General features: G+C 40.1%; 1 protein-coding gene across 1 annotated transcript in view; it reads left to right on the top strand.

Annotated features, from left to right (window-relative positions):
• ESR1 (estrogen receptor 1) overlaps positions 1 to 15,838 on the top strand; it is a gene marked incomplete at its 3' end in the record, with an annotated part of 118,537 nt that overhangs the window by 78,120 nt on the left and 24,579 nt on the right. Inside the window, exon 5 of the mRNA XM_081997784.1 lies at positions 11,896 to 12,034. Coding sequence (XP_081853910.1) covers positions 11,896 to 12,034 — 139 coding nt within the window. The remainder of the gene's footprint in view (positions 1 to 11,895; positions 12,035 to 15,838) is intronic.

Here is a 15,838-nt window from a genome sequence, read left to right as displayed (position 1 = left end):
CTCCCAATTTCATCACATGCAAGTAATTTGTAGTCAAAAAAGGTATTAAGTTCGAAAGTGACATTTCTCAAGCTTCCAGACATGGGAGGAGATATAAATTGAAATGATGAAACTTCAATTCTTAAAGATTTAAACAAGATTATTGGAAATAATCAAGAGGATAAAAAGAGGATTTTAGGGACATTCAGAAAGAGCAGGGTTAGTAATCACTAATTTCAACTTTTAATTCCTTCAATAAATAAATAATGTTAGATTAGAAGAGTGGCGGAAGCTGATCATAGTTTGTGTTACCTTTCAAAGGTAATATTATCTCTTTTCCAAAATGTTCTTGACTGTGTTATGACCGCCTCCGGGGCTTTCATATATCCTTTTTGTTCCCTTAATTATAAGAGCTAAAAAATGGAACAACGGAGGTATTTTTATACCCTAACATATGTGGAAGAAATGAGGTGCACAGAAGTAGAAGCGAGCTGCCTGTGGTAGAGTAGAAGGTAGATCTCCAGGCTCCCTTTAACCGAGTTCTGTTCACTTGCCACCCCTATCCTGCTGCCCACACGGCCATTAGACCCTGTGACGTGTCTGCGTTGCCCTTGCCCACCCCGAGGTTTTCCAGAGCCCTCTTCCCCCGGGCCAGCGCCGAGCGGACCCGCAGAGCCTCGTGCGGACACCGGCCGCCCCCGGCTCTCGCTGCTACCGTGGAAGTCCTGCCCGCCCAAAGCGCCTTTGCCAGCTCGAGTGCCAACTCAGCTCAGCATAAGGATGTAGTAAAAGCACGTAGGTGCATGGAAAAAGCATGGGGGAAAAAAGAGGAAAAAACTGGGAAGCCTCACAGGTTGATCTTTGGTTTTAAAATTCTCCCCTGATAACTGCATATTGAAGCGACCATTTGAAACCTCCCAGGGGCTGTGAAAGAGTCTACTTCTGTCTGGTTCCTTTTCCCCCCTCCAGTGACTATACGCTTGCTTAAAAACTGTGATTGCTTAAAGAGTGATTGCTTAAAGAGACCTTTTGCCTCAAGTGATTTTTCTCGACAGCCGCAAACCCACCACTTATTCACATTTGATTTAGGTTGTGATTGGAGCACAGCCTGGTACTTTAGTAAGGAGGTCAAGCAACTGCTGAAAACCTCATGCTCTCTTGGGTGCAGCTGAACATACAAAAAAATCCAAGTCACGCTGGACGTGACCTCAAGCCTCAGGACAGGTTTACACAGAGCGTAAACCATCCAAGGTGGCTGGTGCTCCCGCGCTGCACGTCGCTCAGCTTCCATCCTCCTCCTCCTTGCTGGGTTATTTCATCAGTTGCCTGAACGCTTACACGGGCAGAACAGACCAGGAGAGCAGCAGCACTGGTGGGGCAGGGAGGGGGAGGAAGGGGGAAGAATGAGGTAGAGAGGACAGCTTGTATTTATGAGTGTGTCTTTTGAGTTCGTAAAAGTCAGGCAAGAATGCATAACCAGCCCAATGAATTATTTTAGCTGGATCTGCTTATGATGGAAAACATTTTGCATAGCAGTGACCTCTTCTTACAAAAATGGCAAATTAAAAAAAAAAACCCCTCAAACCTACTTGCAACTGGCCTGAGTACTGGTATAAATTTAGCATAGTGTAATTAACTATTGCAGAGACAATGAAGAAAAGATGTATTACTTCATACTGTGTATTTTAGTGTCCTTCCTCACCTTTCACCTGTGCAGGGAAAGATTCAGAGGACACCCTTCAAAAGAAAAGCCTTGACATGCCACTGATGGTCTGTTCCTACACTTAAAATCCCTGGGAACGGCTGCCGTTGTCCCCTTCTCAGTATGCAGACAATGTCCTGTACATTTTATTTGCAAGCCGGAACTCCTTGAGAAATAGCACAGCTCTCAGTGATAAAAGAACCATAAAGTACCACCTTACTATTGTCAAAGTGTAGCCTGAGTCTCAGACGTCTGGATTACAGTCCAGGGATGAATGATAATGAACATGCTTTAAAATAACTGCTATATAGTGCTGCAGGAATTTGTGGTGTAACAATGAACATCGCTTGGTGGTGATCGTTTGAAGTACTTGTTTTTTCTGTACAGAAAAATAATTATGCATCTTGCTTTATAAAAACAGTATGATAAACTTTCACTAGCAAACTGGCAGGCAGCCTTCGCTTCTTATACAGTAGTTGTTATAATTATTATTACTACTAAGATTTGTTGTCATTTCAATAACTGTCAAAACTGCTTGTTTAGAGGGGGAAGAAAGCATTTTTTTATATAGGCAGTTACCTTGCCTAGATTAGTGACTGTTTTAAAACCAGTTAAGAATTAAAGCTTGTTTAGTTCCCTGCATCCAGGTTTTCCGCTTGCACTCTGAACGATTTCCCCCCCAACTCTAACTTGGTAAGGCTTTCTGGCCTTTTTCTCTTTGAGCAAAGTTCAGTTGCTTCTGATTTTTTACCTTTTTACTGATCTGCAAGAAACAGAGCTTGCACTTCAGTCCAAGGAGGCTTCTCAACCCTAAAGATTTTTGTGGTTGAAAGGACTAGAGGGTATGCTGAGACCTGCCACACCTCCGTCCTAATCCTGCCTGCTCCCGGATGAGGCACTTGCTTGTGTTCTATCCAGAAAATACATTTAATAATACTTAATGGATTTATTGCCCTTTGAAAACGTAAAGTGCTATGTGAGTGCCGATTACTTTTATTATGTTCCCTGCTGGAAGGCCTCAGCCTATTTGTGCTAACTGGTACTGCTAATGCACTTTCTGGAATAATCTTTGGTTAACAAAGTGAAACAGTTGTAAAATAAAAGCTGTGTTTCAGTCAAGGCAGACGTCGTGACTCGTGCAAGGAAGGTCGGGACATGAAGGCACTTGGCGTCACGGGGTATGGCTGTGCTGCGTTTCAGCCCTGGGCTTGGGCCGCAGCGCAGCCCGGCTCGTCTTCCCTCCGAACGGCGTCCGTGCCGGGGAGAGCGCGGTGAGAGAGAAGCCACCAGCTTTGGACCGACGGCCCGACCATCCACCAGCTTGGGACGGATTTTCCCAGGCAATCAAATCCTACAGAATAATTTGCTCAGGCTGCTCTTCAGTGAGAACTCACTGTCCCCAACAGCCACCGGAGCGCTCCAGAGCTCGGGGCTGGCTCCTGAGCTGGCCGTTCCCACAGCCCCGTGGGCCAGCGCGTGGTCCGTCTGCCCCGGCACGGTGCCAGCCGAGCTGGTGCTGCGCTGTGGGCTTCTGGCATTGCCCTCAGGCAAGACAGCAGCATTTCATAAAAATGTGGCAAGGGTTTGTCATGAGAAGAGAATGTACGTCTGACCAGCGGCTATTCTCTGTCACTGCCCCCGAAGTGTTTCCACAGCCCTAAATCCAGACTGTGCTTGGTGCAAAGTATTAACTTGGCATAGATCAACTTCCACTCAGCTAAGTCCTTTACAAGCTTGCTTTGGCATGGGAAGTTTGGAATAGGACAGTATTTATTAGATCTGATGCATGCAGAGTACGTTCAGTCGTATTTTGGACTAGTGTGTACCTGAAGAGGGAATGAGAGAATCCTGTTCTGAACGAGGCGTTGGCTATTTGGACCAGGAATGGCCTCAGGAACTTTTTAGTCTCCTCATCCTGAGAAGATACGGACTGGACAGGCCTGAAAAAGTAGACACTTTTTGTGCAAGCAGAAAGCATTGAGTGAAGTCGTGATAACTTTTCACATTCCTGGAGAACAGTTGAAATGGTTCTCATCTACCCGAGAAATCCCTTTTGGAATTGTCAGGGCACAGCTTTTAGCTGGAAGCAGAACAGACCAGCTCCTAGAAATGGGATCTGAACTAAGAGCGACACGTGTGACACCCTGCGGCGTCGCTCTCCGGGAACAGTGTCGGGTGGGATTTTGGCTGGGGCAGTACCCCCGACAAACCGCAAGGCAGGTCTCCTAAGGCAGGCTCGGGAAGGACGGAAACCTCCCGCGGAGGAGAAGGGCAAAAGCTTGCTTGCTCTTGACTTCCAGTTTGAGTACAGAGCATGAAAGCAGGGCCTCATGATCTGTCTGACTTTCTGAGTTTTGCCTAAAACTCCAAACACCCCCAAGTCGTGTTATGTTTACATCTGTAAATTGTGAGCGCTATTTTTCAGAAAGAAGTTTAGAACCATTAAAGCTGAAAATGGTAAATGTGAAGTAAAATTTTTAAAAGGAATTAGCAGTAATTAAGAGCAGATGCTCTTCTCTCTGATATATCATATATTTTCATTTCTGACAGACTGTTTAGGCTTAGAGGAGTCAGCGTATAAGTGCATTGGTATTCTACTATATTAAAATTATACAGGCAGAGAAAATCGAGAATTGTGAAAAAGCAGACAAATTATTTAGAGGCTCTTGCTTGCTTTGTGTTTGCCTTTCAGACCTTCCTCCCTGCAACTCGGCAAATTGTGGTTAAATTTTTTATGACTCCACTTAGAGAAACAAAAGTAATGTTCCTTTAAAAAAAATGAAGTAAGGAGACTACTTTTTTAGCAAAATATTTGGACTGAAAACGTTGGATTTTAGAGCTTTTTGATTTTCAGTCCTCAAAACAGGTCTTAATTTAAACCACTGGAGTTGTGTAAACAATTAAGCTAGTATGTCTGTGTCATTCTTTAAGTGCCCGTAGGAGGGGGAACTTGTTATTAAGTTTCGTATAATTTTGGTCTGAAGATCTGTGGAAAGAAGTAGGAATAAGCAGCATTATGGAAATAGGTGTGTGAATAGCGAGGCTCACGGAAAACAGTGTTTGTGATTCTGCGGTTCACTCGTCCTTGCACCCTGTTCTGCCCTGCTGTTGGTGCGCGCAGGCAAGGCTACAGCCCGGGTGCAAGTTTCAGCCGCTTCGGCAGCTTTTAGCCGCCTCTTAACTAAGAGGTTTCAGGGCTCAGCCTTAAGGGCTGACGAGGCTGAGTGATCCATGCAAGTTCAGACCGAAACGTCGTCCTACGTGCTAGATGAATGCAGCGATGTGGTCTCCCCTCTCTGCTTGAAGGGGAGAGGTTGGGCTCTGAGCCGGTGGCACCACAGCAAGCACAGATTTGGCATCTTGATCAGACAGAGGTGACTGAGCTATTGGTCCTGTTGGACTGAGCTATTAGGTTAGGAGAAGCAAATGCTGGTTTTCCTCTTCCTGGCTGTTTCTTGAGAACAAAGCTTGCTGTAGGAATTATTTTTCTGTTTGTCTGTTTCATCTACTTAGATATTTTTGTCTATATAAACCTCTCTTAATTTTGTTGCTTTATTGAATGGTTGCTAGCTATTAGGTTGCAGCATGCACCACTACTTTCCTGCTGTCTTTGCCAACTTAATTAGAGTTTTGTTCCAAATGTGGCCTATTACATGACCCTTGCATAGCTGAGATACTGTATTGAGTTGTAAATAACAGTCTTTTTCTGTGGTTGTTGCCACTTTTCAAAACACTGCATTAAGATAGAAAAAATATCGGTTCATCTGTGCATATTTAAGACACACGATGTAGGAATGTTCTGATTTCCCACAATATTTTTGTATAGTATATAACATCCTATATTTTTTGCTATAGGAGATATTCTAAAAATTCCTGTTACTATCAAGTAAAAGACTTCCCAGACAAGCAGGCAGGACATTTAGGAAAGAGAGAGATTTTGGAGTTCAATAGTTAACCTTAAGTTGTTCAGCATCTTCATAAGCTAGCTGGAAAAAAAAAGGAGTGAATAGCAGTGATAACAATTATGGATGATATTAAATTGACTAAGGTGATGAAGACAAGGGCAGGCTGAAAAACTGTGTCATCCTATTGTCATTGTCTCTGAAAGAATACAGCTGAACTGGAAAATGCTCCAAGGAGGACAAGATGAGTTTAAAGGTGAATAGGATAACATTCATGTGAGAAATGACTGAATATACTAAAACTGTTTGGAAAAGAGAAGATTAGCAGTGAGATGATGACCTAGGGAATAACGATATCTTCAAATATAATAATTAGATGTATCAAATGAAAATAAGAGACTTTTTTTCTTTTTTTTCAGAAGAACGGGAGATTCTTATTTTCCCAGTGTTAACTTAGAGTGTGAAACTTCTTAGCAGAAAGTACTATTTCCACGGTATATAAAAAATCTGAAGTGGATTAAATGCATACGTGGGTTCAAAAAGCATCTGGACAAACTTGGAGGAAAAAATGTTAAGGGACATTAGGCACAAAAAGACCGTCTTTGGCTCTGGAAGTCCCTGAGCCGCATACCACTGGAGCCTGAGAAAGCTTTTTGTAGAAGCATATGTTTGTACGTTTTGCCATAAGCATCTGGTATCAATTGCTGTTGTAAATGGGATACTTTGGTAGATGGAACTTTGCTAGAACTTTTGAAACTTTTTACTACTTTTGCTTTAGTGTCCTTCAAAGCACCTGGAGACAGAGTCATTCTTTATGGCACAAATGTTGTTTACTGCCTTGCAAAAATTCACTGAAATGTATATTTCAAGTATCCATCATGGTAATTAAGACGTATGGTATAAACTCATAGGTAGGATTACAAAGCAGATTGCTTTATCATTTGTTGTGAGACAAGGAATAGTCTGGAAACCTTGGACACCTTGTAGCTGAGTCTTAAACATTTTAGTAGAAACCGCAAAATTATTATAATTAAATGATCTGCAAATGATTGTAAGTACCCAGTGGAGGATTTATTGTTGTAGGATTAAGTCTACAATGACACTTGATATTGGGTCTCAGAGAATGTTAATTGCTAGAGAAATTGTTTCTGATAAAATAGAAAGCTGCTCATTAGGTCAAAAGTCACTCAGGCAAATTATGAACATATTCATTTCAAATTATTTGATTGGTAAAACTTGACACATATATATATTGTTGGCAGTTATTTCAGAGGACTGCAGGGCTCACATTGTATGTCACAGTAGCAAGAGATGAAAACCATCAGAGCTTTATGTTGTTCCTTACTGCAACCAACCAACCTTGTGCATAAACCACTTCTCTGTTGTTGTCGGGTACATGTTTTACCTAATACTACTTCCAGCAGTCCTTGTGTTCTTTCATGGCAACTCTTCCCTTTGGGCAACTGCCCAACTCCTAGTTTACAAAGAGATTTGCTCATACCTGTTGTAGATGGTTGCTGCCTTCCTTTTTTAGGAATTTTGGATTCCCGAGTCTAATGTCACCTCTAGAGAGTTATGCTTGCCAAAATAGGACTTTTAATAGCTTTTCCTCCATGGACCCCCTGCTGCTTCAGGGTATCTTATTGTCTGGAAGAGGGAGATTTGTATCATACTGTCACTGATGCGGCACATACTGCTGCTTTATATTAGAAAGGATAATCAGTTTAGTTTGAACTTTATTGTTTTGTGCTCTACATATAACATAAATTTATTTGCCACCTATTCTTAGCTGAGTGATTAGAAGACCTTTCTGGCTTTTCAGAAGTTCAAATTTCCAGGTTTATACAAGAATTCATGGAACAACGATTGTGTTCTCTGTTGGCAATCACTCAAAAATACCGTTACTTGTTCTGTATATGAAAAAGGTTCAGCCATGGCTTTTATTCTGTCAGTGTCTCTCTCCTACCAAGCATATGAATGGTTAAGTCTTGTGGATTTTGGCGTCAAAGGGATTTTGATATGTCTCATAAGGTCATGCAATTGGTCAGTCTGATGTATAGAGTCAGATGTAGGTTATATCCATAAGATGCAAGTAACTAATTTGTCAACAGTGAAGTGAAGGTTTTTCTTTCTTCTTAAAGCACAATAACCAAAATTTTAGAATTCAAAGATACTTTTTCTTTCAAAACTTGCCAGCATTTTAAAAGAACACTGATATTTCAGAATGCAGTGCACATCTACACATAAATTTAGTGACATTAAAGTGCAGCATGCTCCGAGCAATGAAGTGACTAATGATTTATTCATCATTTAATTTAACCTTCTGTAAGATTATTCTGAATCAGCTTGCTTGAACAAGAGTATGTCTTAAAAATAATAATTAAATCTTGATTAACATTTCTAACGGTAGCAAATTCTTGGAAACTTAGTATGTTGCCTAGATAACAACTACTTTTGTTGTTAACAATGGCCCCTCATTTGTAGTCTGGCTGGCAGCAGGTTTAGCTTCCAGCATGGGCTTTTGTCTGTAACTCCATTACCTTTTGAAATGTCGTTCTCTTTTTCTTTAGATTGCAGTCCTTTAACACCTTTAGCCTATTTAGCATCACAAAAAGTAACTAAATTCCTCTTATTCCTCACTAGAGGGCATGTTTTTCAATGCTTTATTCATTTTGGCGTTTCTCTATCGTTCTGTACAACTTCTCATCCTGCTTGAAGAACCGTTACCAGATCCAAGGTAACACAGAGGTAACTTAACTTCCTTACTCTGTCAGGGTTCCTCTGGCTTTTTATAGAGTTCATCATCTTTATTAGATGTAGCTTCCCACTGGAAGCTCAAACTGGGCTGATTTTTCTGTATCCTTTCCAAGTCCTCTCCATAGCTGCTACTGTTTCCATCTTGTATATATGCCTAATATTCTTGGTTTTAAACTTATGTCTGTATTTTTTATGATGAAGCTAGTGAGTGATTTAGATTTGCTTACATTATGAACCTGCTTTTTGCATTATTTCCCACACGCAGTCACGTTATCTGAATCGTGATTTCTGTTTTTTTCCATGTCATCATTAGAAAAATTGTCTCAGGTAAAAAGTAGTAAACTGTATGGCATTCCTCTAGAAACGCTTCAGTTCAGTTCATTAGCCTTTTGCCATTACACACTGAGATGTGTAATTTAAAATATTTGAATTCAGTTAATCTGTTGCATGTTTTTATGAAATCAAATGTCTCGTACAAGTCTGTTCCATCAAAACTATTATTTTTATCAACTAAACTTATAATATCACCTAAAATGCCATCAAGTTAATTTGAGAAGGTTTTTTATGAATTACAGTTGGTGAGTATTATTATATTACAGACTTTTAAACCTGCATTAATCAAGGTTTGTATTAGCTGTTTTGTTATAGAACCCAAAGTAGATGCCAGGCTGACGGATCATTTAATGCTTTAAACTATGGACTCATGACGAGTTTTCTTTTTCGTCTGAGTTTTTAGAAACTTCCTTAGCTTCACTGAAACCAGAGTTAATATTCCAGACAGCAACAATATTGGTCAACCCTTTTAGGACTTTTTAATGCAAAGTATTCATGTTCAAGTACTTTAAAAGATGTTAGCATTGTTGGGCAGTATATTTCTATTCTCAGAGCAGGCTAACAAAATACCTCTCTTGTATATGCAAGTGAGGTTATTTATTAGCTTTCTTTTTCACTTTCTCTCTTTAGTTTTTGTGCAGATTTCTTAGCCTCAGTGCAATCTGAAATTTCATATGTGGGAGTGGGAAAAAATAGAGCTAATAAAAAGATGGGTCTTAAAAGGGCTTTGAGAACAACTTTACTTTTGAGAAGTAAAGACCAAGAGCGTGCAGAACACAACGAAGCATTCTGGCATCCAGAATATTGTAGAATGAGCAGAGTTTTACAGGAAAGTGGATTACCACCCTTGTAACAAGCTCAGTTTTTCTGCAACAATCAAAACAATCCACGGCAGAACAGCGTGCGGCCACGCGAAATGCTGGCGATGTAACGGTAAAGCACTGATCGCAAACTTCAGACACCCCACGGGGGCTTGTGTCCCCGCGTTGCTGCCGTACTCTTCAAGCATAGCTAAAACCACTGTATTATGTGTTGTCATACTAAGGTAATACCTAACAGGAAACATGGTGTTTGTTTTTTGTTCTCCATATACAGACAGCAGTTTCCTTCTGCCGATTTCATTCCTGAGTGCTGTAATCAATGCTTTGTAGTTAAGGAAGTTGCTCTTTTAAGTTTCAGCTCTATTGCTTCAGGCTGTTTGGTGACTCAGGCAAACGCCGTTCTATCAGTCTGTGAAGTCTGAAAGTCATTTTTGCATATGGTAATAAAGGAAAAATGACAACTTTTTTTCCCCCAATAATTACCATTTTCATCAAAATAGCGGGTACTGCAACTGTCTAAATTCACTCTTAATGATTGCTAGATAAGTTTTATTTCAGACTTGTCAAAGCTGTTTCCTTTTAGTGAATGATTCTTTATGAATAGACTGATTAGCTCTCTCAGAAGTTTTAATTAAAAATAATTATATCAACAACTCTTTTGCAGAACATAATAATATTTTCTAAGTTATTGTGAGCTATATTTTGTTCCTTCTTCCTCTCTGTGGTTTTTTTTTAAATTCACAGCACGATATTTAACTTTAAAAATATTTGCCTTTCTTTTCCTTTTCTCAAGATAGTACTTGAGAGTATGTCAGGTATATTCCTTGAAACCGACTCAGTATATACCTCTAGTGAGGACACAGTATTGAAGCAAAATCGCTGCCATTTACTGGGATGGGTAGGTAGTTTATCCTGAAAACTATATTCTGAAAACTAATGTGAATCAATCACAATTGCAAAAAAAGGCAAAGTTCAATAACGTGTTTCGCATATAACACTGAGTAAATGATAAATAAGATCTGTTTTAAGGGAACTTCTACACATTTCATTTTAGCAAGTTCATGCTAATTTGAAAGAATAACTTATGCTAGGATGCAATAAATTTTGTTACGTAATCTTCCCTTCACTTATATCTTTGGATTGAAAGTAACACTCATGGAACCATAGTCTCATAGACTGGTTTGGGTTGGAAGGAACCTTTAAAGGCCATCTAGTCCAACCCCCCTGCCATGAGCAGGGACATCTTCAACTAGACCAGGTTGCTCACAGCCCCATCCAACCTGACCTGGAATGTTTCCAGGGATGGGGCATCTACCACCTCTCTGGGCAACCTGTGCCACTGTTTCACCACCCTCAGTGTGAAACATTTCTTCCTTAGATCTAGTCTGAATCTGCCCTCTTTTAGTTTAAAACCATTACCCCTTGTCCTAGCGCAACAGGCCCTGCTAAAAAGTCTGTCCCCATCTTTCTTATAAGTGCCTTTTTAGTATTGGCAGTCCACAATAAGGTCTCCCTGGAGCCTCCTCTTCTCCAGGCTGAACAACCCCAACTCTCTCAGCCTGTCCTCACAGGAGAGGTGTTCATGAAAAGTGAAAAGCTCAAATAGAGAATGATATAATCTGTTCCATGAAATGAACACAGGAATGACCACTGTCATTATGCTTTCATGCCTACCTTCATTGTTATTCTTTCATATTCGTAGTTCAGTACTGCTATAAGCAATTTCGCATTTATTGTTTCTAGCTTTGTTTAAATACAGAGTAAGAAGGGTCACCTCCTTCCTCCAGGAGCTATGGTCCGATAGAAATACAAGCAAGTGGTTCACCAGCGAATACTGGTTGCGCAGTGATCTGCATTTGCTTGCTAGTTTGTTTGAAATGCTGTGCTGGGGGCTCTTCCACACAGGATGGCACTTGCAGCACGGCGGATTTTTCACGAGTCTGTAAAACAGCATTCCACTAGGAAAAGTGTTCTGGGATTAGCTCATTAGAGCTATCATTCCATTTTATGAGAGGCATTTTTCCATTTTCCCTCCATCTTGACCCAGGCACCATGGGACCGGAGCAGGCGGCTGCCCCTCTCGGCAGCGTGCGCCTGGCTGCCCAGCCCTCGAGCGGCAGGCGTGGGGACGGAGACGCTCGCCCGGCTCCTGCCCGGCTTGGGGCACGCTGCGGCCAGGGCACAAACCGGGGGCTTTGGCTTAGCACAGAAAGCGCTGGCTGTTCTGTAGGATGGAGCCATGGTGGACCTAATGATAGACAAAACTCAGCCAAATGTCTGTTTTATTGCTTTTTCTTTTTGGTTATCCAGCTCCGTTGAACTTTTTAACCTGATTCTCTGAATAATGTTGTTCCACTTACAAAACTGGAGTGTTTTTACTGTCTCCTATTTATTCTTTCAGGATTTGTGGATTTAACACTCCATGATCAGGTCCATCTACTGGAATGTGCCTGGTTAGAGATACTGATGATTGGCTTAGTCTGGCGCTCCATGGAACACCCAGGAAAGCTTTTATTTGCACCTAACCTATTACTGGACAGGTCAGTCTGCATGTTGCTGTGAATTATTTAAGTTAATGTATTTCTACTGCAATCAGATTAATTTTTAGCTTGTAGTCATCTCACTGATACTACAATTTGAGAGTAGGTCGTAAGTTAAACAGGGTTATAGTAGGTGGGACTGCAAAAGACACTCTAAAAACCCTAGAAATTCTCTGGAATGTGATGCTGGTCATTTATTAGAGAAGTAACACATATGAAAGTCTCCTGCTGCTGTGAGTGCTTTCTTTCAAAGGCAGCAGAGATTTTCTCTTACAATCTGTACAGTTTGTTGCAAAACTAAATTAAATTAAAATTAAGAGTGAACCATAATCACTTTAATTCAGATGGTTATTTCTGCTTACCTAAAATCCTCCTAGTCAGTCTTAGTTAGAATTGGTTTATCCAAGCAGCCAGACAATATTTTGGAAGAAAATCCTGACAGAATCTCTTATTTGAAGAGAATACATTAAGTTGTGGGGTTTTTTTTTTTCCTCCTGAAAACTGGATTCAAATATGTAAAACACATACCTGCTTGTGTCCTTAAGCCTTTTTCAGTCAGTCTTGCCAATATGCTGAAGGTGTTTCTGAGTGAGACAGAAATATATGCATCTCTGCCATATGATATCCTGGATTTTAGCTGTCAATCTTCACAAATAAAAGCAGGACGATTAATAGATTTTGAAACTGAGAAATTTCAGCCTTGGGACAGAGTGTAAAAAGAGAATAACCAGCAAGCAGAGGTTCTGGCAAAGGAATGTGGCAAATCTGGAAACAGCTAGTGAGTTTTCCTAGACATTGCTAGTCCTCTTTCATTGAAGACCACTGTCCCTATAGCAGAGTTGGCAGGAGGAAACTCATGTGTGCACATTGGTCACTTCCGTGCAGAGTTTGGCATCTTGGTGCAAATCGAAGGTGGAGGAAGAGCTGATCTGAGGAGCGAGAGTATGTGGTGAGGCAGCTGAGAGCCGGGCGCGCTTCTGATCCCAGCACGTAGCTGCGGGGGCAGTGAACTTCAGCAGCGGAATGGCAAGAAAAAGTCAAGGGCAGTGCCTTCAGCTACTGCAACCATTGGCTGGGTGAATGAATCCAAACTCTTATTAGCAGAAAAACGTCTTTTGAGCAGCTTGCTCTGTTAACTGCGGGGTACTGAGTTTGTACCTGTGCTGTGTTAATCCTTTGATTCCCCCCACTGGTTTACTTCTCATATTTTAGTGAAATATAAAAGATAATGCCTAATGGTATAAAATATAATATTTCATAGGAATAGAGAAGTATTGATTGCCTTACGAAAAACCTTATTCCACTTGTGTAAGCACATGATCCGTGAGCTATAGAACAGGATACATGTAAAACACATTCTTTTTTTTGTGTACAGAAAATGTCTGCTTGCCTAAAACATAAGTAAAGTCTTCTCAAGAAAACACAACAGTTTTAAAATAATTTCTCAGTGCACATAAGAAGTAAAATTTACTACTGTATGAAAGTAAATATAGCATATTATTGAAAACTACTATAAATTGCAATATAGCTTCCAAAGACCAACCCATGTGTTCTATATTCCATAAAACAGGTTGTGAGAAAAGATAGAAAACTGAAGAGCAGAGCCAGAGTACTAATTTTCTCCCTCTTAGCTAGGAAAAACAGATAGTGAAACACTTGAAACTTTGGTCTACATCAAATAAAAATCCCCATGCTCTGAATAAGATGGAGTCTGAGCAGTTGATTCACGCAATTTAAACCAAGTCTGCTGGATCAAAGAAGACAATTGCATGCAACTCTAACCACATATTACTTTAGGGCTCAAAAATCAATTAGCTTTATAATCAAAACAGGCTCTTTGTTTTCTTACTCTCAAACAAGACTGTTTCTAAAAATGTAGATCTGTTACATCTCATTTTCAAATCATAAAGAAACATGTTTCTAAGACATCGTATACTTGCATCACTAGGTAGGGATATTTGCTGAAACTAAAATAATAAATTACTTGACTCTGGGGAGCACTGATATGCTAATTAGTTAACTAGTTGTTGATTTACTAGTTAATTAGTGCTAACAATAGTTTGATGTGCTAATTTGATTTTGGCAAGTTGCCCATTGTTTGTCAGGTTTGAGAGGGCAGGGCAGAGACTGATTCAAAGCCCCTTTAACTCAATGGAGTCCTTCCACTGCATCAAGTATTCGGGCAAACATCAGGAGAGTGCAAAAATTATTTGATCTAAATACTGAAATAATCTGATTGAATGGTTAAAATAATGGAAGAGATGGATGTTGTAGTACAATTTCCTTTCATCTGTTCTTCTCTCGTTATCCTTCAGCATGTCCTTTACAGGATACTCCTTTTCAGTGTTTCCATCCACCGCATTCTGTCCCGAATCCCCGACACGCTTTCCCTGTTACCTGATCTATGGGGTTAACAGCATTTGCAAATATTAATTTAGGGACTGACTATAACCCAGAGTCACCAGCTACAGATGGTAAAACCTGGATCTGTCTCTAACCTGTGTTTTTCTGGACTTAGTGCAAATTCCGTATTGTTAATATGGAGCCTTAGTGCATTTTGTATATGCCTCTAGCGCTGTCTGATCGTTCTGTGGCAGACGTCCTCTCTGACTTACATATCCTTTTCATTTTTCACATTCATGCTTCCCCTGTCTCTGACAGATTCTTTCTGTCTAGGATCTTGGAGATAGATAGTCATTTGTATATATCTGTACGTAAAGCTCAGGTCATGTCAAGTTTTATTATGCAACTTTTTAACCTTTTGGCAAGATAAATGGAGTCTTTTCTTGTTCATAACTGTCTGAAATGCTGTAAAAATAACATTCCAACTTTGCCTCTTTTTTTTTTTTAACAGATCTGATTTTTCTTCTCCCAGCTCTCTCCTCCTACTTGGGTCATATAATACATGAGCTTGTCTTGTGTCTGAAGATCTTTTAGAGCCTCTTCTTTCTCATTCTGTGAGAGTCTGCTTGTTACATTTTCAAATAAATACCTCTATAATTTTCCCATGTAACAATTCACACTTGGAAGACTTCTTGAAAATATCTGGAAAGCAGCCCTTTGTTATTCATCTTAAGTTCCTTCTTAAAATTTTGCATTGCCTATAAAAAAACCCCCACAATAATTAAGCTGCCAGTATGTATTGACTACTGCCTTCTGTACGGATAAATATCATCACATTATCCTTTTCTATTCCCACTTTGCCTTGTAATTAGACAGGGTATTCTGTGAGGTAATGCACCCTTTCTTATTCTGTTAACACACTACCTGAGCACTTGAGTCTTGGTTCAAAATCAGGACTTTTAGCAGTCTGCCAGTTATATGTAACTGGTACATTATTATAGCATGCAACTGATGCTATTAAGAGAGCTCAAATGACAATATAGATCAGAAAAAAAAACCCAGGCCCAATCAGGAAATACAACGGCACACTCACAGTGCTTGCAATTAATGTACAGTACCTGATACAATCAAAGAAAGCCCAGGATAAATGCAAATCTCTTATATTCTGTTTTTGAAAATCAGTCTCTTGTATAAGGCAAATCTAGAAGTAAAGGCTTAGGTTTCTAATGGGACAAACCAGATGTTTCCTGTCTGGAGGGTGCCCAAGAAACTAGACCTTAAAAATGTCATTAGACCAGGTCTGAAATTTGTCAGGCCTGATAATAGGCTGTTTTGACATATTTTTGACAAAATATTTTGAAGAATATGTCATGTTTCTTCAGGAATAATTATTAAACTTTTAAAGGACTTGTTGCATTCAAATATCATGCTGATCAGAGGTTACTTAGAGGTTTGAAACAT

This window comes from Phaethon aethereus (assembly GCF_964289735.1).
Source record: "Phaethon aethereus genome assembly, chromosome: 3".
NCBI classification, from domain to species: Eukaryota; Metazoa; Chordata; class Aves; order Phaethontiformes; family Phaethontidae; genus Phaethon; species Phaethon aethereus.
Note: the sequence above shows the minus strand (reverse complement) of the source record. Positions and strands in the feature narration are given on the sequence as shown.